A 26,712-nucleotide genomic window follows, 5' to 3' on the forward strand; every position below is an offset into this window, starting at 1 on the left:
CCATAAATGAGCCTATGGCAAAGACCCTCACAAGCTCTATAGTTTTACACTATGTTCCCATTGTATAGCCCAACATGAGAAAGACACAGAATATTTGCTACTCAAAAATCTAACTCCTAACTAACATATTGTGTGAATTATCTGGGAGTCACAGAGATATTAGCATATATATAGTAGGTAAACTCTACTTAATAGGGGTATATAAGAATCTCTCTCTCTCTCTCTCTCTCTCTCTCTCTCTCTCTCTCTCACACACACACACACACACACACACACACACACACCATTCAAGAATCTCCTATGCAGGTTCTCAGATCTCTTCTTTTACAGCTGGGAGTTTATGTTGTCATGAGAGAAGAGGTGTTTGGAAGTGGAATTGTAAACATTTCTGATAAACTTGAAGATTTACATGGAAAATATTTCTGATAAAATTGAAGAAATATATAGAAAAACGTGTTAAAATTAAAGATTATCATGAAAATTATACAGATAAAATGATAGGCATGAAGATAATTCTAAGTTGATTGAAGTTGGAATTATAAACATTTTCAGATAAAATTGAAGATTTACCAGAAAATATTTCTGGTAAAATTCAAGAAATATATAGACAAACATGTTAAAATTGACTATTTCATGGAAAATTGTACATACTAAATGTTAGATATAAAAAGTCTTTCTGCACAGTACCCCATCTCCAGGCAGTGCAGGAGGCCAGCTGTGCACCCAGAGGCTAGCTGGGAGGAGGCAGCTTGCACTGGTGAGTCCCACCCTGCAGAGCAGAGGATCCAGTCCTGAGGCCTCTGGCAGGAGCCTTATTTTTTTATGATTGAAAATAAAATTTTCTTGTCATCTGCAAATAGTGATAATTTGACTTCTTCCATTCCAATTTGTATCCCCTTGACATCCTTATGTTGTCTAATTGCTCTAGTTAGAACTTCAAGTACTATATTGAAAAGATATGGAGAGAGAGGACATCCTTGTCTAGTCCCTGATTTTAGTGGGATTGCTTCAAGTTTCTCTCCATTTAGTTTGATGTTTGATACCGGTTTGGTGTATATTGCTTTAATGATGTTTAGGTATGGGCTTTGAATTCCTGTTCTTTCTGAGACTTTTAGCATGAAAGGATGATGAATTTTGTCAAGTGCTTTTTCTGCATCTAATGAGATGATCATATGGTTTTTTTCTTTGAGTTTGTTTATGTAGTGGATAGCTGTAGGGAGCTGCTTGCCCGTTAACTGTCGTTAACTGTCGTTAACTGTCCTTAACTATTAACAAGTCCTTATTTGGGTGGAGCCTGTTGAGTCTTGCGCCTTCCACATGGATACAACCTATCAGCAATGCCCACATGGCTAAGCCTGATTGGCTGGCTATTAGTATTTAAGGGCTGGGCTGATTCTCTCGGGGTCAGAAGGAGAAGAAGGAGAAGTACAAGGGTCCTGAGTAAACTGCTTGAAGAAGATCTTCCTGTGTTGCATCATTCCTTGCCGGCGAGGGTGGACGCAACAACTGGTGCCGAAACCCAGGACAAGAAACTCTCCTCGTTCGTGGGGTTTGAAGATCAGAACTTCTCGCAGTCAGGGTAGCGCGATGGTAAGTTCCCGGTTAAATGGGACAATAAAGTTCTCGGTGAGAGACAATAAAGTTCCCAGGCAAGGTGGGACAAAAGGGACCGTTAAAAACGGACAGCTTGTTCCTTTCTGTAAACAAAGAGGGAGGGAAAAGTTTGCGGAAGGCAAACCGAAAGTGAAAGTAAAGTCCGTGGAGGTTTAAGTTCGCAGATTAGCAACCTAGTGAAAAGTAAAGAGTTACAATTTATGGACCCTGCTCTGATAACAGTGTCCTACATTTTTTTCTGCTTTCTTTTTGTAAAAGGACTTAGAGCCTTAATTTTGAAAATGGGGACCTCACAGTCTCATCCAATTTTTCTGGCTCTTCAGGAGCTGCTTTTATCAAAGAATTTAAAGATCAAGAAATCGACCTTAGAGAGATTTCTTAATGAATGTAATACCGTGGCACCCTGGTTCGCTGTTTATGGCAGCCTAACAGTCACCTGCTGGGATAGGTTAGGGAAGGATCTGGACTTAGCCTGGGATCAGGGCACACTCAAAGGAGGAGTAAAACCTATTTGGAAGCTTGTTAGGGGCTGTTTAGAAGATAAAAAATGCTGTAAGGCCATAAAGGATGGACAAACTGCTTTAGAAATCTTACAAGAGGAATGGATGAAAGCGTGCAGAGAGTTACGAGGGCCGCTGACTAATGCAGGTCTTGCTGCGGCTGTGGTGCAATTAACACAGAATAGGAAGCCACAGTCAGGGGCTTGCTTCAGGTGTGGAAAGCTGGGCCATCTTAAAAAACAATGTCTGGAAAGAGGACGCACAGGCACAGGTGAAATTCATTGGCATTATTTACTTTAAATTTTTTGAATCTGGATAATGATGGTTTGGCTGCAGCTGATTGGCACCAATGCCCTAATAATACCTTGAAGGGTTATGTTAAATGGAAGGATGTGCTTACTGGATTATGGCATGGCCCTGATCCAGTGTTGGCGTGGGAGAGAGGTTCTGTTTGTGTGTTTCCTCAGACTCAACAAGATCCACTGTGGGTGCCTGAGCGGCTGACCAGACGCTGCAATAAAAATGAAGATCCTCCTGCTGTTACTGATTCTCGGCAAGACATTGATGCTGGTATAGATGGAGCCAAGATGGGCGATCTTGTCGGTGTTCCCGAGACCCATGCCGATACGCCATGATACTAAGCTGTTTCCTTGTCTTTTAGTTCTAACAAGTCTCTTGATATACCTTATTCACCTTTAAAGAGGAGGGAGTGTAAATGAAAACTATGCCCTTGCCATTCTTTTGATAGTACTTTCAATTGTTTGCCTGTGGTGCATCTGCAGGATGAGGTGTATCCAACAAAGACAGGTTGCAATGATGGTACAGGCATTCACAGCCATTGAAGCTGGACAGTCCTCCTAGGCCTGGCTGGCAGCTATGAAGGCCTAATAAGATGCTTTCCACGCTCAGGATGCGAGGCTAAGCACTGCACTCAGGGGCCCATGATTGGAGAGCCCTTGAGGGGAGCATGTTTGACTGCACACGGGTTGGTACCCCAGAACCCGTCTCTGAGCAAAAGGTACCGGATGGGTTTGATGAAATCCACTGGGCTGATGGCTCAGAGGGGCGTCGAAACAAGGTCCATGAGTCCACCCGATGGGCAAATGGTATATCAGAGGTCAAACCTCTACTCTCGCCTGAATGCGTGTTTAAAAAGAAAAAGGAGGAACTGTAGGGAGCTGCTTGCCCATTAACTGTCGTTAACTGTCGTTAACTGTCGTTAACTGTTAACAAGTCCTTATTTGGGTGGAGCCTGTTGAGTTGTGCCTTCCACGTGGATACAACCTATCAGCAATGCCCACATGGCTAAGCCTGATTGGCTGGCTATTAGTATTTAAGGGCTGGGCTGATTCTCTTGGGGTCAGAAGGAGAAGAAGTACAAGGGTCCTGAGTAAACTGCTTGAAGAAGATCTTCCTGTGTTGCGTCATTCCTTGCCGGCGAGGGTGGACGCGACAGATAGCATTGATGCATTTCCTTATATTGAACAGATGACATGATAGTCTACTTAAGTGACCCGATAATCTCCACCAGAGAACTCCTACAGTTGATAAACGACTTCAACAAAGTGGCTGGTTATAAAATCAACTCAAGCAAATCAGTTGCCTTCCTATACTCAAAGGATAAGCAGGTTGAGAAAGAAGTTAGGGAAATGACACCCTTCACAATAGCCACAAACAATATAAAGTATCTTGGTGTGACTCTAACCAAACAAGTGAAAGATCTATACGACAAGAACTTCAGGTCTCTGAAGAAGGAAATCAACGACCTCAGAAAATAGAAAAATCTGCCATGCTCATGGATCGACAGGATTAATATAGTTAAAATGGCCATCTTGCCAAAAGCGATCTACAGATTCAATGCAATCCCCATCAAAATCCCAACTCAATTCTTCACAGAGTTAGAAAAAGCAATTCTCAAATTCATTTAGAATAACAAAAAACCCAGGATAGCTAAAACTATATTCACAACAAAAGAAATTCTGGGGGAATCAGTTTCCCTGACTTCAAGCAATACTACAAAGCAATAGTGTTAAAAACTGCATGGTGGTGGCACAGTGACAGAGAAGTAGACCAGTGGAATAGAATTGAAGATCCAGAAATGAATCCACACACCTAATGGTTACTTGATTTTCGACAAAGGTGCCAAAAACATCCACTGGAAAAAAGATAGCCTTTTCAACAAATGGTGCTGGTTCAATAGGATGTCAGCATACAGAAGAATGTGAATTGATCCATTCTTATCTCCAAGTACTAAACTTCACTCCAAGTGGATCAAGGACCTCCATGTAAAACCAGACACACTGAACCTAATAGAAAAAAAAACTGGGGAAGACCACTGAGGACACGGGCACAGGGGAAAAGTTCCTGAACAGATCAACAATAGCTTATGCTCTAAGATCAAGAATTGACAAATGGGACCTCATAAAATTACAAAGTTTCTGTAAGGCAAAGGACGCTGTTAAAAGAATAAAATGGCAACCATCAAAGTGGGAAAGGAAATTCACCAACCCTACATCTGATAGAGGGATAATATCCAATATATACAAAGAACTCAAGAAGTTAGACCCCAGGGAACCAAATAACACTATTAAAAATGGGGTACAGATCTAAATAAAGAATTTTCACCTGTAGAAATTCAGATGGCTGAGAGGCACCTTAGGAAGTGCTCAACTTCATTAGTCATTAGGGAAATGCAAATCAAAACAACCCTGAGATTTCACCTTACACCAGTCAGAATGGCTAAGGTCAAAAACTCAGGAGACAGCAGGTGTTGGTAAGGATGTGGAGAAAGAGGAACACTCCTCCACTGCTGGTGGGGCTGTAAGATGGTACAACCACTTTGGAAATCAGTCTGGTGGTTCCTCAGAAAACTGGACATGACACTTCCGGAAGACCCTGCTATACCTCTCCTGGGCATATACCCAAAGGATTCCCTGGCATGCAATAAAGACACATGCTCCATTATGTTCATAGCAGCCCTATTTGTAGTAGCCAGAAGCTGGAAAGAACCCAGATGCCCCTCAAAGGAGGAATGGATACAGAAAATGTGGTATATTTACACAATGGAACATTGCTCAGAAATTAGAAACAATGAATTCACAAAATTTTTAGGCAAATGGTTTGATCAGGAAAATATCATCCTAAGTGAAGTAACCCAATCACAAAAGAGTACACATGGAATGCAATCTTTGATAAGTGGATATTAATTAGCCCAGAAGCTCTGAATACCCACGGCACAAATCGCATAACAAATGACTCCCATGAAGAAGTATGGAGAGGGTCCTGATCCTGGAAAAGACTGATCTAGCATTGGAGGGGAATATAAGGATAGAGAAAAAGGAGGGGGGTGATTGGAGAATGGATGGAGAGACGAAGGATTATGGGACATATGGGGAGGAGGATCTGGGTAAGGAGAAATCATTTGGAATGTAAACAAAGAATATAGAAAATAAAAATATTAAAAAAAAGAAAAAATTTTCTCATAAAGTGGGGTTTAACATTAACAGCTCTGCATTGTTGGGTTAGATGCGCTGCAGACAATAAATTCCTTTAATATATAGACACAATCCATTATTTCTCTGACTCTAGAGAACCTTGACCAATACAGAAGTTGGTACTGGGGAGTAGGGCATTATTGCGATAGGCTTTTTCAATTTTTTATTTGGAGAAATGTTGACCTGGTGATTTTGGATGTGGAAAGCAGTGAAGTGCTTTAAGTTGGGCTTAGTGAACCATTCTAGTAGGAATATGGAAGACATTGCTGCTGAGGTTGATTTGAACTCTGGGAGAAGGATTTCAGTATGAGGCCTAGAAGCTGCTCTTGTGATATTTAGCGAATAAGTGTGGCTGCCTTTTGCCCTAGTCTTAAGAATCTGCCTGAGGGTAGGTTGAAGAGATTCATATTAATTGCTTTGACAAAGGAAGTATCAAAAATACCCAGCATAGACTTTGTTCCCTGGTTAAGTCTCATGAAGAACATTTTGAACAAGCACAGCAAGCATAGAAAGGAAAAATATAAAATGAATTATTCAAGTTTTAAAGGGGCACCAGCTGGCCAGTGGTGGTGCACACCTTTAATCCCAGCACTTGGGAGGCAGAGGTAGGTACATTTCTGAGTTAGAGGCCAGCCTGGTTTACAGAGTGAGTTCTAAGATAACCAAAGCTGTACAGAGAAACTCTGTCTCAAAGAAAAAAGGGGGTGGTGTGGTGAAATGGAGCTTGATTGTGAGTTCAAGGGTATTACATTGTGATATTCAAGGGTGATCTTGGGGCAAGATCCCTCCCCACTAAGTTTAGATCCAGGCATGGTGATATATGCCTTTAATCCCCACATTAAGAAGACAGAGCCACATAGTTCTCAGAGATCAATCTACAGTGCAATTTCCAGTACAGGGAAGTTTAGGCAGGGAAGAAGGTAGAAAACAGAAAGCTCGTGATAATGAAATAGAACAAGGGGGCCATGCCCCATCTCCTGCAAGCAGAAGAACTCGGCAGCTTCTGCCCCTTAGACCTGGCTTTAGAGTCAGATATAGAAGGGACTACTGGGATAATAGATGTTGGTTAGCTGGAGTTAAGAAATTAGCAGTAATTAAGAAAAGACCAGCATCACTGTGGTGAAATCTTCTGGAAAGTGTTTTCTGAGAGCAGAAAGAAGTTGTGTTCCAGAGATAGCCAAGGCTGTACCTGGTACTGCAGCTGGACTTGGTAGTGTGCAATAACCCAGGTATTACAGAATTTGAAGGTATGAAGGAGTTGTGGAGAGAAGCTGAGGCTTGGTACTGTTAGAGGCCAGAAAAGGCCATTGGTGACGGTGCAGGCTCAGTAGCAATTGATGGCCCAGGATTGAAGGGATAATGCAAAGAAGTTGAGGCTGGGCTCCATGAAGGGAGCCTCTGAGAGGCTATTGGTGAAGCCTAATTGTGGTGGAAGACCCATCCTATTGGAGATACCAGTACCATGGGATGACCCCACCAAGGACAGCAGCAGCAATGGAGTGGAGTGGAGTCAACCTACAGTGCTACATAGGGCAGAGCTGGAGATGGGACCCAAGCCCTTTGGAGGAGCCCCGAAGATCATGTGTAGATCTCAGACATTGAAACAAGAATCTGTGAAGTTGCCTTGGATACACCAAGATGTATCCAAGATGTCAGAACCTTGAGGTACCTGCCAAGGAAAGTGGTTAACACAGAGTAGAACCAGCTCAAGACAATGAAGTTTGTTGCTGCTGATTATCAGATCTGCCAAGAGCAGTCAACAACGATGAAAGGAATTGGAGATGTGAAGAGTGCTTTGATATGAAACATGGAGATGTGAAGTTTTGAGGGTGTTCAGCTGGTTTTCTGTCTTGCTTTGGCCCAGTATTTGTAACTTTATATGGGATTATATAGTTAAGAGACTGCATAAATCTCAGAAGAGACTTTGAACTTTTTAAGATTGTCACAACTGTTACAGACTGGAGACTTTTGAAGTAGGATTAAATGTATTTTGCATTATACTATGGCTTGGTATGGGCTCTATAGACTCATGTGTTTGAACAAGCCTATGTGATGGTTTGAATATGACTAACCCAGGGGGTAGCACTATTGGGATCTGCTGTTTTGTTAGAATAGATGTGGCCTTATTGGAGGAAGTGTGTCCCTGTTGGGTTGGGCTTTGAGACCCTCCTTCTAGCCATGTGGGAGCCAGTGTGCTCTTGGCTTCCTTTGGATGAAGATGTGTAGAACCCTCAGCTCCTCCAGAGATATGTCTGCCTGGAAGCTATCTGCTTGATAATGGACTGAACCTTTAACTTGTAATCCAGCCCCAATTAAATGTTGTACCTATAAGAGTTGTCTTAAGTCATGGTGTCTCTTCACAGCAATGGAAACCCTAACCAAGGCACTAAGCATATGGTTTTTTGTTTTAGTTTGTTTGTTTTGCTTTTTGTTTTGTATTTTTTTTTTAAGATAGGGTCTCACCATGTAGCCTTGGCTGGGCTGAAACTCACCTCGTATATAGATGTCTCAGGCCTCAAAATCATAGAAATAAGCCTTCTGTTGTCTCTCTGTGTTGTCTTCACATCCAGCTTAATTATATCTTTTTGAAGGACACAATGTGTGACAACTACTACATCAATTCTGGGTGTTTTTTTTTTGTTGTTGTTGTTGTTTGTTTGTTTTTTGAGACAGGGTTTCTCTGTGTAGCCCTGGCTGTCCTAGAACTCACTCTGTAGACCAGGCTGGCCTTAAATGCAGAAATCCACCTGCCCCTGCCTCCCAAGTGCTGGGATTAAAGGTTTGTGCAACCACCGCCCGACAAAGATTTATTTATTTTATTATATGTAAGTATACTGTGGCTGTCCTCAAACACTCCAGAAGAAGGTGTCAGATCCCATTACAAATCATTATGAGCCATCATGTGGATGCTGGGATTTGAACTCAGGACCTTTGGAAGAGCAGTCGGTGCTCTTAACCACTGAACCACCTCAACAGCCCAATTCTGGTCTTATTAATCAAGTATATGAGTAATGTCCCCCATGTTAAAACCATCATTAGTTATGTTTTCTGTTACTAACACCAAACATACCCCAAGTGATGTCATGAGGGTGGAGCTGGAGTCCCAAAAGTGAGCACTCTTAAAGCTAGGTCCAGTGCATCACAAGAATTATTGTCAGGCTTAGAAGAACGTCCAGTCCTGTGGTTGTCAGAACCATGGAGGTGAGGGAACAAAGGATTAATAAGTGACTGAAGCCCAGAAAGTCCCATTTAAGACTGATCTTAAAGCAGGATCCGCTTTTTGTCTCAGTAGTTCACCCCACATCGATATATGGGCACTATACTGATTAAACTCACTGGATTTGAATATATAGATAATTTAGGAAGGATGACAAGAATTTGGGAGGGAGGCTGGAGGAGATGTGATGTTAGGGTGGGCCTTCTAAGAAATGAGCAAGGAAAAGTTGGGGGAAGGAAATACGGAACTGGAAGAGATAGAGATTTCAAAGACTAACAGTGTCAAGTAACCTGGACCCTTGGGGGTTCCCAGAGACTGAACCATCAACCAAATAACATACATGGGCTCTACCAAGCCCCCACCCCACCCCCTGCCCACGTATATTGTAAATGTTCAGCTTGGTCTTAATGTGGGTCCCCAAACACCTGTAGCAGGGCCTGTCCCTGAATCTGTTACCTAACTGAGGATTCTGTTCCTCTAACTGGTCTGCCTTCTCTGGCTTCATTGGGTGAGGATGTGCCTAGCCCTGTAGTGACTTGATGTGCCAGGGCAGGAGATAGCCAAGGGAAGGCCTCCACCTCTTAGAAGATAAGCTGAAGGGGTATGGAAGGAGGGAATGTTTGAGGGAGACTGGAAGGAGGGGGAATTGATTTGGATGTAAAGTGAAGAAAATATTTTAAAAGGAAATGAAAGAAAACAAGTCTTCCATAAACAAAGCTAGGTACATGCCCACCGAGAGTACATATATTGACCATTCTGAAGACTTCTTCACGATTTGAGAACCTCAGTAGAAATGTCAGGCTTACACATCCCAGAACTGTAACATGAAGTGTTTTGCTGTTTCCTTCCTGGCAAGTGTTTCTGGCTCTAGTGCTTTCAAAGGTTCTAACAAAATATAGTTTGCTTATTTGTTTGTTTGTTCCCCGTGAGACAATTCTTAAAATTGCATTCTCCTAAAATCATACATTTTTTTAAATCTACATTTCAAACACTGCCCCTCCTCCCAGTCCCCTACACAAAGTCCCACCCTATCCCATCCTCCTTCCCCTTCTCCTCTGAGATGGTGAGACCATCCTGGGTATTCCCCAATACTGGAATATCAAATCTCTGCAGGGTTAGATGAATCCTCTCCTACTGCAGCCAGAAAAGGCAGTCCTGTTAGGGACCAGATTCTACTGACAGTCTTCAGGGACAACCAACCCTCCCATCTCCAGTTGTTAGGGGACCCACATGGAGACTGTGCTACACATCTGTTACCCATGTGACAGGGCCTCAAAGCAGTCTGTGTATGCTCTTTGATTGGTGTCTCAGTTTATGAGAACTTCCAGGGGTCCAGGTTTGTTGTCTCTGTTGGTCTCTGTGAAGTTCCTATCCTATTTAGTGCCTTTAGTCCTTCAGCTAGCTATTCCATAAGATTCCCAACCTCCTTCCATTTTTTCTCCTCTCTGTATCTATATGTTTCAGTCAGCTGCTGGGTATAGCATCTCAGAGGACAGTTATGCTAGGCTTCTATCTGCAAGCATAATAGTGTATCATTAATAGTGTCAGTAAATGTTGCTTGTCTATGGGATGGGTTTCAAGTTGAGCAGGTTGTTGGTTGGCCATTCCTTCAGTCTCTGATCCACCTTTGTCCCTGCATTTTTTTTAGATAGGACAAACTGATGGGTCAAAAGTTTTGTGTATGTGGTGGGGTTGGGTGGCGTGTGTGTGTGTGTGTGTGTGTGTTGTTGTCCTCATCCCTCTACTGAGGATCCTGCATGGCTCCTCGAGGTGGCCTCTTCTGGTTTAATGACCCCACTGATAGACATCTAGGCCAAGGTCACCTGCATTGACTCCTGGGTGCCCTCCCCATCCCAAATCTCTGGCACTTCCTAAAGATTTCCCCACCACCTTACCACCCTTTTTCATTTTGATTTTGATAATTTGGGTGTTTTCTCTGTGTCTGTCAGCTAATCTGAATAAGAGTTTGCAATCTCACTGATTTTCTCAAAGAACTAAAGAATTGCTCCCTTTGTTTCTATTTTATTGATTTCAGTCTTCAGTTTATTTCATACCATGTACTACCTTTTAAGTGTGATTTCTTCTTTTCATTCTAGAGCTTTTAGGTGTGCTATTAAGTTGCTACTATAAGATTTTTCTCTAGGGTTTCTCTGTATAGCCTTGACTGTCCTGGAATTGGATCTGCAGACCAGGCTTGCCCTTGAGCTCAGAGACCCACCTGCCTCCCAAGTGATGGAATTAAAGGTGTGAGACTACACCACTGGGCTTCTCTCTAGTTGTTTTTTTTTTTTTTTTTTTTTTTTTTTTGTGGACACTTGGTGCTGTGACCTTGCCCTTTAGAACTTCCCCCTTTATCAAGTCCCATAATCTTGGGTATGATGTATATTCATTTCTAGTCAATTCTATGGAGTATTTAATTTCTTTACTTCTGTCTTCATGCAGTAGTAAATTGTACAGTTTCCATGTGTTTGTGAGATTTCTGTTGTTACTTTTGTTGTTGATATGAAGCTTTATTCTGTGATGGCCTCATAGCATACACTGAGTTATTTCAATTTTCCTGTATCTGTTGAAACTGACTTTGTGTCCAAGAATGTGGTCAATTTTAGAGCAGGTTCCATGACGTGCAGAGAATGTGTATTTGTTTGTGTTTGGGAAAAAATGTTTAAATGAACACTAGCACACAATGGGCCAAGTTTTACTTAGTACACGGGCCTTTGAAAGAAATTTTCACATTAAATGCCACTGGATGTCAATATTATTTAAGTACGAAACACAAAACCTAGGGAAAATTATAGTTTATAAAAGCACATGTAAAATTTTGGTTTTATTTATCTTTAAGTAGTTTCATATGGTGTTTGATTGGTTGCTTGTTGTGTTCTGTGTTTTTTTTTTTTTTTTTTTTTTTTTTTTTTTTTTTTTTTTTTTAGGGTTTGTTTGTTTGTTTTTGAAAACAGTCTCTCTTTTATGTAGCTCCTGCTGTCCAGGAATCAGTTATGTAAAGTGGGCTTAAATTAACACATTTACTTGCCTCTGGCTCCAAAGTCCTGGGATAAAAGGTGTGTACTACAATGCTCAACCAATATTTGTTTTTATTACCAAAATCTTAAGTAAAACACCCCTCCTAAGGTTTTAAATGCACATAGTGACAACCATGTAATGAAAATAAAGCAGCTTTAGAGAAATTGGAAGGCAGAGGCATGTAGAGTTCTCAGTTGTAGTACAGCCTGGTTGACAAAGTGAATTAAAGATCAGCCAGGGCTACACAGAGAAACCCTATCTCAAGAGAGAGAGAGAGAGAGAGAGAGAGAGAGAGAGAGAGAGAGAGAGAGAGAGAGGTTAGAAAGGAAGTAAAAGAAAGGAGAGATAGAAAGGAAGAAAGGAAACAAAGAATCAAAGAAACAAAGACACAAAGAAACATACAGGAAGGAAGGAAGGAAAAGAAAGAAAAGAAGAATGTGCTTTCATGGAAATGTACAACTCTGGCTCATTACTTGGAAGAGATTTGTGAATTAATTCGAACAGCTGGCCACTGTCATTTCTAGATGGCTTCTCATAGAGGATGGTCTAGATGAATTTTTGAAGATCAGGTCTTCATTGTTCTAGATCAGTTGCTTTCTTTACCTAGGTGTAATGGGTCCACAGATGACACCCACAACTGAGTGTGCGCCAATAATTCAGCCTGCTAAGCTGACTGACCTGGTAATACCCCTTTGTCTTTATATTATATAGAATCAGATATTGAACTCTGGGCATTGGATTCAGTTTTGGTAAGAGCAAAAGGGAGAAGAAAATGTACATTTTTGACAATATCCTGAGTTGTTTAGGGGTTCCTATAGAACCCCCTTGGATAACAACTGAATTAGAAGAAAGCCATTCTCAGTGCTGGAAGCTTCAGCTGGTGACAAGAGATGTCCAGTTGAGGCTGCCTCCCCATTATTTAGGAGTCCATTCATTTAGATCACTTCATATATGTATATACAAAAGGAAGCTTTTCCTGTATTAGGTTCCCATGCTATGATTCAAATAGCCCTTAATTTTAGCTGTCTCTCCCGATATTCTCAGTTTTCCCTGTCCTCCTGTCCCTTCTCTACTTGATCTTCTCATTCAAGCCCTATCATGCATTCATCTATAACTACCTATTACAAGTTCCTTTTCCTTGAAGTGACTAAGTATCTGTCCCCTTACTCTATATGTAACTGCTGAGTTCATACAGATTATACCTCATGTTTACAAGGGGCTTATAACCACTTATAAATTAGCAGCTAAAATCCACCTCCAAATGGAAAAAAATGCTATGTGTGCCTTTCTGTGTCTGGATTACCTCAATTTAACTTTATAGTTCATTGTATTTGCCTGCAAGTACTTTTTCCATTAATTAATGTATTCACTTTACATCCCTATCATGGTCCCTAGTCCTGATCCTCCTCTCAGAGAGTCCCTCTCCCTCTCCCTCCCCCTCCCCCCCATCTCTCTCTCTCTCTCTCTCTCTCTCTCTCTCTCTGTCTCTCTCTCTCTCACTCTTTCTCTTTCTGAGGCCAGGCAAAGCACCCAGTTGGAGAAATGGATTCCACAGACAGGCTAGAGATTTAGGAACAGCCCCAGCTCCAGTTGTTGGAGGCCCCAAATGGAGACTGAGCTGCATATATGCTGGGGGCCTCTGTCCAGCCTGTGTAAGCCCTTTGCTTGGTGGCTCATTTCTGAGAGCACCTCAATGGTCCAGGTTAGATGACTCTTGGTTTTCCTGTGGAGTTCCTATCCCAGTCAGGGCCTTCCATCCTTCCCCTCCCGCAACTCTTCAATAAGAGTCCCCAAGCTCTGTCCAATGTTTGGCTCTGTGTCCCTGCATCTCTTTAAGTCAGCTACTGTGTGGAGCCTCTCAGAGGACAGTTATGCTAGGCTCCTGTCTGTAGGCATAATAGAGTGTAATTGGTAGTGTTTGCCCATAGGATGGGTCTCAAGTTGGGCTGGTTACTGGTAGACCATGCCCTCAATTTCTGCTCCATCTTTGGCCCTCTTTTTTTAGGCCAAACTTTGGGTCAAAAGTATGTAGGTGAATTGGTGTCCTTATCCCTCTACTGGAGGTCTTATTTTGGTACAGGAGGCAGCCTCTTCAGTCTCTCTCCTATATATTCCCAATGCTATGAATCTCAGCTAAGGTTACCCACAGTGATTCCTGAGAGCCTCCCCCATCCCAGGTCTCTGGCATGTCCTAGAGATGCTCCCACCCCCATCCTAGCCAGCTGCAGATTTCTATTCAAGATCCTGAATCTCTCTCTCTTGTCTCTCCCATACCTGATCCTGAACCATTTCCTTCACTGTCCCCTCTCTCAGCCAGTTCTCCTGTCCCTCTGCCTCCTATGACTATTTTATCTTCCCCTTCTAAATGGAATTCAAGCATCTTTGCTTGGGCCTTCCTTCTTGTTTTGCTTTTTTGTGTCTATGGAGTATATCATATGTTTATTGTGAAAATTCCTTTCAAAAGGTTCATAGGCTAAGTTAAACTTCGCCAATTGTGTGGTAAAAGTTGAAAGTGAGTGAATTACTATATCATGGTGGGGAAACCAAGGTTGTAAGAAGAACAAAAGAAAATGCCACAGAAGAGAGTACTGCTAATCTTGGGGTTACTCCCAAAATTTTGTATTTTTTTAAAATTTATGTATTTTAAATGAGTACACTATAGCTGTCTTTAGACACACCAGAAGAGGGCATCCAATCTCATTACAGATGATTGTGAGCTACCATGTGGTTGCTGTGGAACTCAGGACCTCTGGAAGAGCAGTCAGTGCTCTTAAGCACTAAGCCATCTCTCCAGCCCTTGTATTATTTTTAATGCAGCATAGAGCATGTTTTTGTCTTTCTGCACTTAGCTTGGTCCACTTATGACCCTCTAATGTGTTGTAAAACAGCCAAGAAGACCCACAGAAGAAGCTAAAATGATGAAACTACTTGATCTTGGATTTTCAACCTAAAAAAGAAAATGCCATCACAGATCCTCACAGACTACTATCAGCCCATGGGTTTATGTCTAATAAATACTCAAATATTTGTTGTTAAAGTTATATTTAACATTGCCTGTATCTATCTATATATAATGCATGAGTTGGTATGTCTCTATATATTATAATTTTGTATAAAACTGGAAATACTATAAAAACATTTAACATCTATTTTTTTCAATGAGATACATTCACATGATAAAAAGCATTCCCCAAAATGATTCCTTGTGGTTTTTCCCACATTTGATTTTTCTACAATTAACTGGGGAATCAAGGGAGGCTTCTTTTCTGTAGGAATGTGCTGATAAAGGGCTAATCACTCAAATCTGAAAGATTCTCTGTATTCATAAAATGAATTACCAATAATGACCTCTTGGTAATATAATGAAAACAGATCACATTTGGGAAGACTAAACATTACACATTTATTTCTCACTAACAGACCAGATACATGGCACAGAGATAAAGGTTAAAGACCTGTTTTCATCAAACAATTCTTAGCTGGGCAGTGATGGTGCACATCTGTAATCCCAGCACTCTGGGAGGCAAAGGCAGGTGTATTTCTGAGTTCGAGCCCAGCCTGGTGTACAGAGTGAGCTTCAGGACAGCCAGGGCTATACAGAGAAACCTGTAAAAAACAAAACAAAAAAAACAAAAAACAAAACAAACAAACAAACAAACAAAACCCAAACAATTGTTAACTTACAGTAACTTTCTCCTACCAAATTTTACAAAGATGTCCTTAGGGTCATGACATAACAAAGAAACTGAAAACCACTACCTGCTATCTTTCAGGCTGCGGAGTCTAGTACTACTCACCACTTGCGTTCAGAGTCTCCCAGCAGAGAGCATTTAATTTGTGATGGCCACAACCAAAAGCTGAAAGTTGCAACCTATTTCCAGAGATAAGAAAATAGTCTCTGGAGCACATGTAATTATTCTGCTACCCAGTATTATTTCTTTGTATACATTTTGTGATGTGTGTTAATGATTGGTTTCTTTTGTTGGTGTTGGTTTTTAATATTTTTAGCTTATACACTTTACATCTCACTCACCACCCCCCTCCAGGTCACCTCCTCCTACAATCCTTCCTCCATCACCTCATCCTGTTCTCCTCTGGGAGTGGGTGGGAGACCCCTGGGTATACCTCCCCAAACCCTGGCACTTCAAGTCTCTGCACAGCTAGGCACTTCCCTTCCCACTGAGGCCAGACAAGGCAGTCCAGTTAGGAGAACATATCCCGAGTATAGGCAACAGGTTTGGGATAGCCCCTGCTCCAGGTATTCAGGACCCACATGAAGACCAAGCTGCTCATCTGCTACATATGGCGGGGAGGCCTAGGTCCAGCCTGTGTATGTTCTTTGGTTGATGGTTCAGACTCTGAGGACCACAAGGGTACAGGTTAGTTGACTCTGTTAGTCTTCCTGTGGAGTTCCTATCCCCTTCTGCCCCATAATCATCCCTCCTCTTCTTCTATAAGAGTCCCCAAGCTCCATCCACTGTTTGACTATGGGTGTCTGTCTCTGTCTGAGTCAGTTGCTCAGTGGAACCTCTCAGAGGACAACTTGCTCCTGTCTGCAAACATAAGAGTATCATCAATAATGTTAGGGATTAGTGCTTGCCATGTAGCATAGCATCTGGACCGCCTATCCATACTAATGAGGTATCTCAATAACCTTAACTTTCAGCCAATGACCTTCCCTTCCTGGATATTCTTACATTGTTCCCAAACATTACATAATCCTTTCTTCACCCAGAATAAAACCTATGTGCTCACATCTACCCCCAACAAAGCAATACAAACAAGCTAAGATCATCTCAGAGAGCTTCTTCGTTAATGATCACCTCAGGGAATGTCTTCACCTAAAAGGAGACATAACACTAAAACTCCTGAAGAAGACCTCTCTCCTTCTGTCCCTCTATCACTAGCTCCAAACCAGACTAAGTTCCTTCCTCTCCTGTACTATTTTCACTCTTCCAGCCTGACAAGCAACAGTGTCTGACACCCCAAGAGGAACCCAGACTGCAAATCCCTGTCCTTGACTTCACCTTGTCTTCTACAAGCCAGTGTACTGGCTGCTGTGCACCTCCACATGAGAGGCAGAACATGGACCACATCCATATCCATTCCTAACATAGCTTCCCATGTCGGTGAGTTCTCTGATGCCTGCTTAGGTTTGATTTCTGTGAAAAGGTTTTTCTACACACATTACATCCATAAGGTTTCTCCCCAGAATGAATCAACTCATGTACAATGAGGGATGATTTGTAGCCAAACATTTTTCCACACTGAATGCATTCATAGGGCTTTTCACCTGTGTGGATTCTGTGATGCTTACGGAGGACTAACTTCCACTGAAACGTTTTCCCACATTTATTATATTCATAGGGCTTTTCACCTGTTTGAATTATCTGGTGCTTGTTGAGATATGACTTGTTTTGAAATGCTTTCCCACACTCTTTACACTCATATGGTTTCTCACCTGTGTGAACCTTCTGGTGAGTTTTGAGGTATGACTTATTTTGAAAGGCTTTTCCACATTCTTTACATTCATGTAATTTCTCACTGTTGTGGATCCTCTGATGCCTTCTGAGGTCTGACTTCTGGTAAAAGGCTTTTCCACACTCACTGCACATATAGGGCTTCTCGCCATTGTGAGTTCTATGATGCACGTTGAAGTATAACCTGTTATGGAAGGTTTTCCCACATTTCTCATACTCATATGGTTTATCACTCTTGTGAGTTCCCTGGTGCATTCTGAGGTATGACTTCTTTAGAAAGGCTCTTCCACATTCTTTATACTCATATGGTTTCTCCCCAGTATGAGTTCTCTGGTACCACTTATGTTGGAAGGCTTTACCACACTCACAACATTCAAAGTGTTTCTCTCCAGTGTGAGTTCTCTCATGTACAATGAGAGCTGACTTTTGTCTGAAGGTTTTATCACATTCACTACATCCATAGGGCTTTTCTCCTGTGTGAATTCTCTGATGAATAGTAAGGGAAGATTTAGTGCTAAAAGGTTTCTCACACTGGATACATACATGGTCTTTCTTTCTGGTTATGTGTCCTCTGATATACTATAAGGTCTAATTCACTAGTAAAGGTTTTCCTACTTTCAAGGTATTTACAAGATTTTCTCACTGAGTTTGTTGCTTGGTGTTTAGTGAGGTTACACTTCTTACTGAAAGTTGCCTTCCCTATCTTAGTCATGGCATCTGACTGAACAGAAACTTGCTCACACTCATTATGCTTGCAAGAAGTCAGTCCCATTTGAAGTCTCTTAGATGGAGTAACTTTTTTCAATAATTTTCCATCCTTTGTATCTTTCCCTTCTCCGATATATTCAAATTCCTGCTGTCTAGTTAGAATCTTGGAATACTGACCCAACTGCACAGGACATCTGATGGATTTCCCTGCTACATAACAGCCATTATATTGCTCTCCAGCACACAATCCATGAGGCTCCAAAGAGAGATGTGTATTCAGATATCCACTCAACTCCTCAGGCTTCACTCCTGAACAGTTTCTATTACTTACAACAAAACTTGAAATATTCATGGAGTATAAATAAAAAGTGTTTTCTAATCCCTCTGCTTCCTCACTTGCTTTATTTTGGCCGTTGGAGGTAACTTGCCACAAATGTCTTTCTCGACTCTTCTGGTTAGTCTCAATTATGCCACCCACACTGCAGAAGACTAAAAATACAAACAAACAAACAAACAAACAAAAGAACTTTCTATAAATTATTTTTAAGAATTTCTAATGGAATTTTCATGTTTATGAAAAAAACAATTTCTAGCCTACTAGTACATACTGTTATTAAAATCAGAGTAAGTATTAGCTTATAAACTTTAGCTTACTCCTCTAATTTAACATACTGAAATACACTGGTAAGTTTCCTAGTATTAATGTATTAGTAAAGTATTGTTTCATTTTATTTTTTTGAAGAAGTATTTTGTTAAAATATCCATCAATTGCTGGGTATAGTTTTCTACTCAGAGAATGGTTACATTTTTTACAGGTTCTAGTCACATATATACTTTAATATATGATAGTGATGACCTTTTCTTTCTGTCATTTTCTTTATTCTGGTCTAAAAGAGGCAATAATTTCTAGGACATCCTCTTTGCAGATTCTGAGCAAACTCTGATAGGCTACTTCCTAGCCTGAAGCTTCCATTATGGCCACGAATTTGCATCTTGTATGCTTAGAGTTATTGCAAATGACAACAGACTGTGAATATTTCAAACCTGAAATTTCTTCCTTTCTACTTCCACCCAAAACATTCCAGTTTGAGGGCTCAATTGAACAACATGTCCTGCTCTTTTCTGAACCAAAATAAATACAAGGAAACTCCTGTTTACCATTCTGGAAAAACATGTATGCTGTACATCTTCTCTAAAATATGTGGCTACTTGTGATAATGATGAGCCCTAACATTTGCCTCCAAAGTGGTGATGCATGCACCAGCATCTAGTTATTCATCAATTCTAAAGGATGTTGGCACGTTTCAGAGACTTGACTTCTCTAAGTTTCATAAAAATTGGCTTCTACAATTCCTCATTATCTTTGTTGCTTTAGAATGATAGAAGAAAAATTAAACAAGTGCTACATTGAAATTTCAACCCTCATCCAAAAAAAAAAAGAAAGAAAGAAAGAAAGAAAGAAAGAAAGAAAGAAAGAAAGAAAGAAAGAAAGAAAGAAAGAAAGAAGAAGCTTGAGTTCTTCAACTTGAAAACTTATCTTTTGGGCTGGAGAGATAGCTCAGTACTTACGAGCACTGACTGCTTTTCTGAAGGTCCTGAGTGCAAATCCCAGAAACCACAAGGTGGCTCACAACTATCTGTAATGAGATCCGATGCCCTCTTCTAGGCTGTCTGAAGACAGTTACAGTGTACTTACATATAATAAATAAATAAAATTTTAAAAGGAAAAAAAAACTGGGAAGCAGAAGCAGGTGAATTTCTCAGTTCAATGCCAGCCTGATCTACAGAGTGAATTCTAGGATAGCCAAGGCTATACAAAGAAACCCTGCCTCCAAAAAAAAAAAAAAAAAGAAAGAAAGAAAGAAAGAAAGAAAAGAAGAAAAGAAAGAAAAAAGAATGAAAGAAAGAGAAATAAAGAAAGAAAAAAGAAAAAACTAGTCTCACTTCTCTTTGCAACAAAAAAGCTCTTGATTCTTTCTCAACTGGAAATGCCCCATCCTATGGGTTCTTCTTATGATTTCTTACATCATAGCTCACAGCCTAACTTCTAAATCTGTTTCTGTATTATCTCATCAACTTCATAAGTGAAATACTCTATGACTTTAAACACCATCTGTTACTCACTATACTCTGGTTCAACATTACATATACTTGTTTGTGATTCCACAGTACAAATAAACTTATTTGTCTTTGTTGAAATTAATTCCATGAAGCAAGGACATTAATTTTATATTTTTTTTGTTTGTTTTGTTTTTTGAGACAGGGTTTCTCTGTGTAGCGCTGGCTGTCCTGGAACTCACTTTGTACACCACGCTGGACTCGAACTCAGAAATCCACCTGCCTCTGCCTCCTGAGTACTGGGATTAAAGGTGTGTGCCACTACCGCCTAGCTATTTTTACATTTTTATTTTATATAAAATATATATAAGAACTAGCACTTGAAATCTGCCTCATTAGACTGTGCTAAAACAAAAACAAGCACATGAAATACGTCTGAAAACAAAATCCCCATGAGCCTGGAGTGCAAGAGGCAAGTGAAGCTATGAAAAAGAAAAAGTACCAGAAAAAAACATCAAATTACAGAAGTTAAGAGAGATGGGGGGCTGGGGGAGGGTCTAAAATATTTCATTAAATTGAAGTGCACGAACATATGCAAGAGAACTCTCCTTGCAGACTATATAACAAACATGTTTCAGCCCTCAGATACAGAACTGGGGGATAAACTGATGATATGGCCAACCTTTGTTATACACAGTCTCCCACTTCACATGGACCAACAACCAACCTGGCAGACTCTTGTTTGCAGGTTCTTCTGCTGTCCTTGGCCCCTCTCCCTGTTCCAATTTGAAGATCAACTCAGGTTTAGGGATGCATTGCCCTGTTAATAGGAAATAATGTAGGACTTGGAAAAATTCTGATAATAAGAAAGAGAAAACCAGGTTTTAAGATCTAGGCAACAAAAGTGCAAATGTGGACCTTTCACTAGAGAGCAGTGAATAATCATACAAGGCCTTGAACCTTAGCCCTCAACCTTACAAATGCAGGGAAGGTGCTTGCTCTGAGACTTACCCAGTGACAGCCGGCTACTATACATCTCCAGCATCACACTCCTGTACAGCATCTTCTGAGCATTGTTGAGATTTTGCCACTTCTCCCAGGTGAACTTCACAGTGACATCCTCAAATGACACCAACTCCTGTAACAGCACATTTCTCCTCAATCAATTTACTCTAAGCTTGTAAAAAGGAACATGAAGACTAGCTTCTCTTAAGGGGTAGAAGGCTCTCATGTGTATTTTTCATTATAATATACCTTGTTTATATAGTATAAGAAAGTAAAAAAAAAAGACCTGATGTTATTGATTAATGTACTACCTCATAATATTAAAATTAAAACTTTTACTGGTGGTGTAAGAGAACCCAGACTACTCAGGTAACCAGGCCTTAATCAAATAGGACTGCAGGTGAACATAAACATACCCATGCCTCACGCTACCTCCTAGGAGTTGGAAGGAGCCTGACTAATGTCCTGATGTATGCGTTGTGCTATATAATTCCCATTCTCTTGCATAAATGAATTGTCTTTAATGTAAATATCATCTGTGAATTAATACAGTGGCTGTATTTCTTTACTTCATGCTATTTCTCAATAATCACTCAGAAAAATAAGTATTTCTTTAAATCTGCACCTTAATAGCTGATGTCTCACTATTCTCTATTCTGTCCAGCCATTGGGTGATCATCATTTATTGTCGGGCAGAGAATAAATGGTAAGAATTGTTTACAGAAACTTAATACAGGACATCCTTAGTATAAGCATTTTTATGCTGTGTCATGATTGAAACAAGGGCAAAGAAATTTGCATTTGAAGGGAAACTTTACACAGTGTAAGTCTACATTTCCCCCTTTTGTCTAATAGAAGACTCTTTTCTTATAATAATAAACAACACACAGCAGTAACAATTATGAAACAATTATAAAAAATATTAGGTAAGAGTTACATTGAAAAAGTCTGGTCTATTTGCATTCAGAAACTCATAAAGTATGTTATTTCATACCTTACATGGTGATAAAGACTTAAATAGCCCAAGAAATTATCAGCTGAGGATGAAAAAGAGTTGGTTTTGACACAGAAGAAACTATAGAATACACAGCTAGATCATTACCCAAAGATCACCTGCATCCCAGCTATTGTCCCTTCTACTCATTCTCCCACAGGAATTCTTACGCAAAGGGAAGATTTTAACCTTAGAATAGATATTTTTAACACAAACAGAGTAAAAAAATTAAAAACCTATACAGAAAAGGTTTCTGAATTAATTCTAAAGGGAAAAGTGTGACTTTGTCAACTCTCTGGAATGGATCCACCTGAGATTGTGGCACCTTTTACCAATGCTGAGATTGCCTCACAATGGGCACAAGATGAACTTTGGCAAAGAGTCTGAAGTAATTTTTAGAAGAAATTAACAACAAATACCCAAAAGGCAAGTGGCTTCAATTTGTAAAAAGAACTAATTGGATTTTCCCTTGTATAATAAAAAGAATTCCAATTTCTGGAGCACTTACATTTTACGCTGATGCAAATAAATCAGGAAAGGCAGGATATAAGTCAGAAGATATAAGTAAGGTGGTTAAAAATCCTTATGAATCAGGATAAAATCAGGATCATATGAAATACTTATGGCATAATTAGATTTTTCAAGAATCTCTTAATATAGTAACTAACTCTAAATATGCATAAAGTGTTTTTTTCCATATAGAAACTGCTGAACTTATTCAGGATGATTCCAAATTGACTTCTTGTTTATTCAACAAGTGAACTGATTCTGCCATTATGTGTTTATTAGAAGTTATGACAATTATGGGAATACCTATACAAATTAAAACTGACAATGCTCCAGCGTATGTCACTAGTAAAAATTTTAAAACTTTACATATTAATAAATAAAGCATATTACAGGTATACCAACAATCCTACAGAACAAATAGTCATTGAAAGTTCCAACTGTACTTTAAAAGAAATGCTTAATAAACAGGACTATCAAAGAACCCAAAGATAGATTACAAAATGCTTTATTAGCTTAAAATTTCTTAAATGCTAATAAACAAAAAACAATAGCCATGGAAGCCACCAGATTATATAAAAAAACTGAATTATATCAGCCTGTTTATTTCAAAGATATATTAACTTCAAAATAGAGAGCATGAAATGTGTTACTCTGGGGAAGGAACTTTGCATATGTTCATACAGGAAAAGAAAAATTATGGATTTCATCCAAACCGATAAAATAATCAGATTTGATAGAGGAAGACACCATGAAGATCTTGACTACAGATAGGAAAAAGGAAATCAAAAAGACCAAACAGAATCTGTAACATGATTTCCTGATCCCTCTACATGGATCAGCCTTGACACTGGGAAGACAAAAAAATGTCTCTAACAAGAACTTCACCTAGTCATACCAATGGATCTTACTGACTACAGAGTCTTCAAGATCTATCATTCTATCCTTTCATATAGCATGAATGAAGATTTATATTGCAGTTTGGATATATGATCAAACTAGCTCATAAACCTGCTCAAACAAGAAATAAAAAATCATCTTTAACTGATCTGTGCATGTTGGACATTCCACATATTATATTAATATAGAAATATATATTACCTCTAAAAGTTTTATGTTCACAGAAAAAAAAACAACCCAGAACACAGTCCTGACAAGATTCACCCTCAAGGATGCTGAGATGCTGAGACTTGCTATTCCACCTCCCTGCCTGATCCTACCTCAACTACATAGAAGCTGGTTTCCTCTAAAGACTTGCATCTGGGACAGCTTCATAACAGCTATCTCACTTGGTCCAGCCTTTCAGACGATTCCACCTGGGACTTCATTTAAGCCTGCACTTTCTCAGCATACAGAGACTGGACAGCAACTGCTACAGCTAGCTTCTTTAAGACTAACCACTTTTTTAAATTGTCTCAGGCCCCCAAAACAAAATCTATATCTAAAATCAACTGGAAACAATTATAAGCAAACTTCACCCCATTCCCAAAAGTGGGGTAAAGGAACTTTCATCATTCAATAGCTGTCAGAGGTTTGTTGTCTTTTAAAGGGGGATGGTTACAAATAATTGTGGTCTTGGATAGGGAGGGAACAAAATAGGAAGGTTAGATTCAGGGATTTCTTTTTCCTTTCCTTTTCACTTTCTTTCTTTCTTGGGTAAGGGAAAGGGGGTTGAAAAAAAGGGGGGGTAGAGAAGCATTATAAGAAGTTAGGTATAGCCGGGCAGTGGTGGCATATGCCTTTAATCTCAGCACTTGGGAGGCAGAGGCAGGTGGATTTCTGAGTTCTAGGACAGCCTGGTCTACAGAGTGAGTTCCAGGACAGCCAGGGCTATACAGAAAAACCCTGTCTTAAAAAGAAAAGAAGAAGAAGGAGGAGGAGGAGGAGGAGGAGGAGGAGGAGGAGGAGGTTGCGGTGGGGGTAGTAGTAATAGTAGTTATTGTTGTTAGATATATAAGGGTAGATTATTGAATCTACTCTTAAGCCAAACAACATTTATAGTCATAATCTGACATTGGTACAGGATTGTGTATATTGATACAAAAATAAGTTTATTTTTGATACATTGGCATGGGTTATTTTATTCTGATATAAATTTAAGGATACTTTGATACCCACATTGTATATATGTTCTTAATGTTTATTTGAGGTATTGTACTTATATAATTCTTAAAGATGCAGTGCAAAAGTTCTAGTCCTTTTGAAAGGACTGCTATTACAAACTGTTAGGGATGATTAAAAACTGCAAGTTACAAACTTTTAGGGATGGTTACGATAGTCAGACTCATGGTCATATTAAATACTAGTCTTGTTAATACAATAAAGTGTTTTCAAGGTATTTTCAGATAGTAAATAGCTAAGAATAAACAGTGTTAGACAATTCAGATATATTATAAGTGGATAGCTGGTCTTCAAAAACCTCAGAGATCTACAGCATATGCCATATAAAATTATTGCATTATTAAAAGATCTCTGGACTATAAGGCAAGTCAGCTCCTGAAAGTCCCCCATTTGACGTCACGTATGATGATGAGCGTCTATAAGCTCCATGTGGAGGTCACTCAATTGTGTCAAGCTACCCACTGGGCAAAGAAAATGCCCACACTTCAACTACAGGCAAATGCTGTCCAGAAAGGACAAAGGGACACAGAAAAGCCAACTGTCAAGCTCTACCAAGACCGAGTAAGCCAAGTCCTTCATAATTTCTGCTTCACATAAGTCTGTTAGATTCTCTGGGCCAAAGGCTGAAGATGGATGCTCCAAAGTTATAGAAACATTACTGGGGAGTGTTCAGGCATCCAACTGTCTCTGTCATTTCTCTAATTTTGGGGAAGCTATGTCCTTGCCCTTCCTGTATACTCAGTTAAATTTTTATTCCTTCTCAGGTCTCTGATGGGGTGAAAACTACAGAGTCTCACATTTAAGCTTGAGATATTTAGGATTTAAGAAGATGTAGGTCTAAAAGGATGTTTTTGGTTGGTAATGCAAATTAGGATAAAATTTGAGTTAGGCACAAAACTCTGAATACACCAAGATAGGACAGATAATTCCTAGGATGAAAATTTTTTTTCCTTAATTGCCAAATACTGTGGACTGAACATTATGAAAGCAAATCCTACCAAACAGTTTCCAAAATTGTCTCATAATTGTTATAATTGTATTCAGTTTATATTTTAAAGGAAAAGATCCTCTTATTGGACTAAAATGGGGAATTGTAGAGAGAATATCTTGTGTATTGTATGGATGTATCGCCTGTCAATTAAAAAGCTTACAGTCAGTCGGGCGGTGGTGGCGCACGCCTGTAATCCCAGCACTCTGGGAGGCAGAGGCAGGCGGATTTCTGAGTTCGAGACCAGCCTGGTCCACAGAGTGAGTTCCAGGACAGCCAGGACTGCACAGAGAAACCCTGTTTTGGAAAAAAGAAAGAAAGAAAAAAAGAAAGAAAGAAAAGTTTACGGTCTATGGCTTAGGCAGAAAATAGGAAGTTGGACACCGAGGAGGCAGAAGGAATTCTGGGATAGAGACAGATGATAAGATTGGCCTGAGAAGATGTGAGGAGATGGATGCATGGTACCTGAGCACAGGTAACCAGCCAGGTGGCAGAATGTATGTTAAAAAATTGGGTTATCTAAATTATGATCTAGTCAGAGTTGACCCTAGCTATATGGCCAAGGTATTTTGAGTCTGAGTCTTATTTCTGGGAGCATAGGGGCTGGGAAGAACCCAGATAAAACATCTACACTCTTTCCCAAAGGAAGAGTGACCCTTAACAGAGGCCTGAATGAAGGGAAACAAAGTGGGGAGGAAGAGAGAGTGTGTTGGGTGGAGAGGCATATATGTAGAGGCAGGGGGAAGGAAGAGGGGGATGGTTTGGGGTTCTTAGAGGAGGGGGATATCAAGAAAGGTTTTACCATTGGCAATGTAAATGAAGACGATATTCAATTTAAAAAAAAGATGAAAAAAAAAAGAAAGAGTGACCCTTGTCATTAAGTCATATATGCCCCACTCTTGTACCTCAGTTATGCAAATTAGGATGAATGTTTACCAAACCTGCTTCCTACATGAATTCCCCTTCCCTCAGAAGCCTTTGAAAGAATAACCTTTGCTTAATCTGGCA

The 26,712-nt window shown here is 40.0% G+C and overlaps 1 protein-coding gene across 1 annotated transcript in view; it reads right to left on the reverse strand.

Annotated features, from left to right (window-relative positions):
• Positions 1-16,946: 16,946 nt before the first annotated feature.
• LOC127689683 (zinc finger protein ZFP2-like) overlaps positions 16,947-26,712 on the reverse strand; it is a 49,027-nt gene continuing 39,261 nt past the window's right edge. The window contains 4 exon segments of the mRNA XM_052189335.1: positions 16,947-17,878; positions 17,880-18,520; positions 20,817-20,909; positions 21,101-21,227. Coding sequence (XP_052045295.1) covers positions 16,952-17,878; positions 17,880-18,520; positions 20,817-20,909; positions 21,101-21,227 — 1,788 coding nt within the window. The 3' untranslated portion in view covers positions 16,947-16,951.

Source organism: Apodemus sylvaticus, chromosome 7 (genome assembly GCF_947179515.1).
Source record: "Apodemus sylvaticus chromosome 7, mApoSyl1.1, whole genome shotgun sequence".
NCBI lineage: Eukaryota > Metazoa > Chordata > Mammalia > Rodentia > Muridae > Apodemus > Apodemus sylvaticus.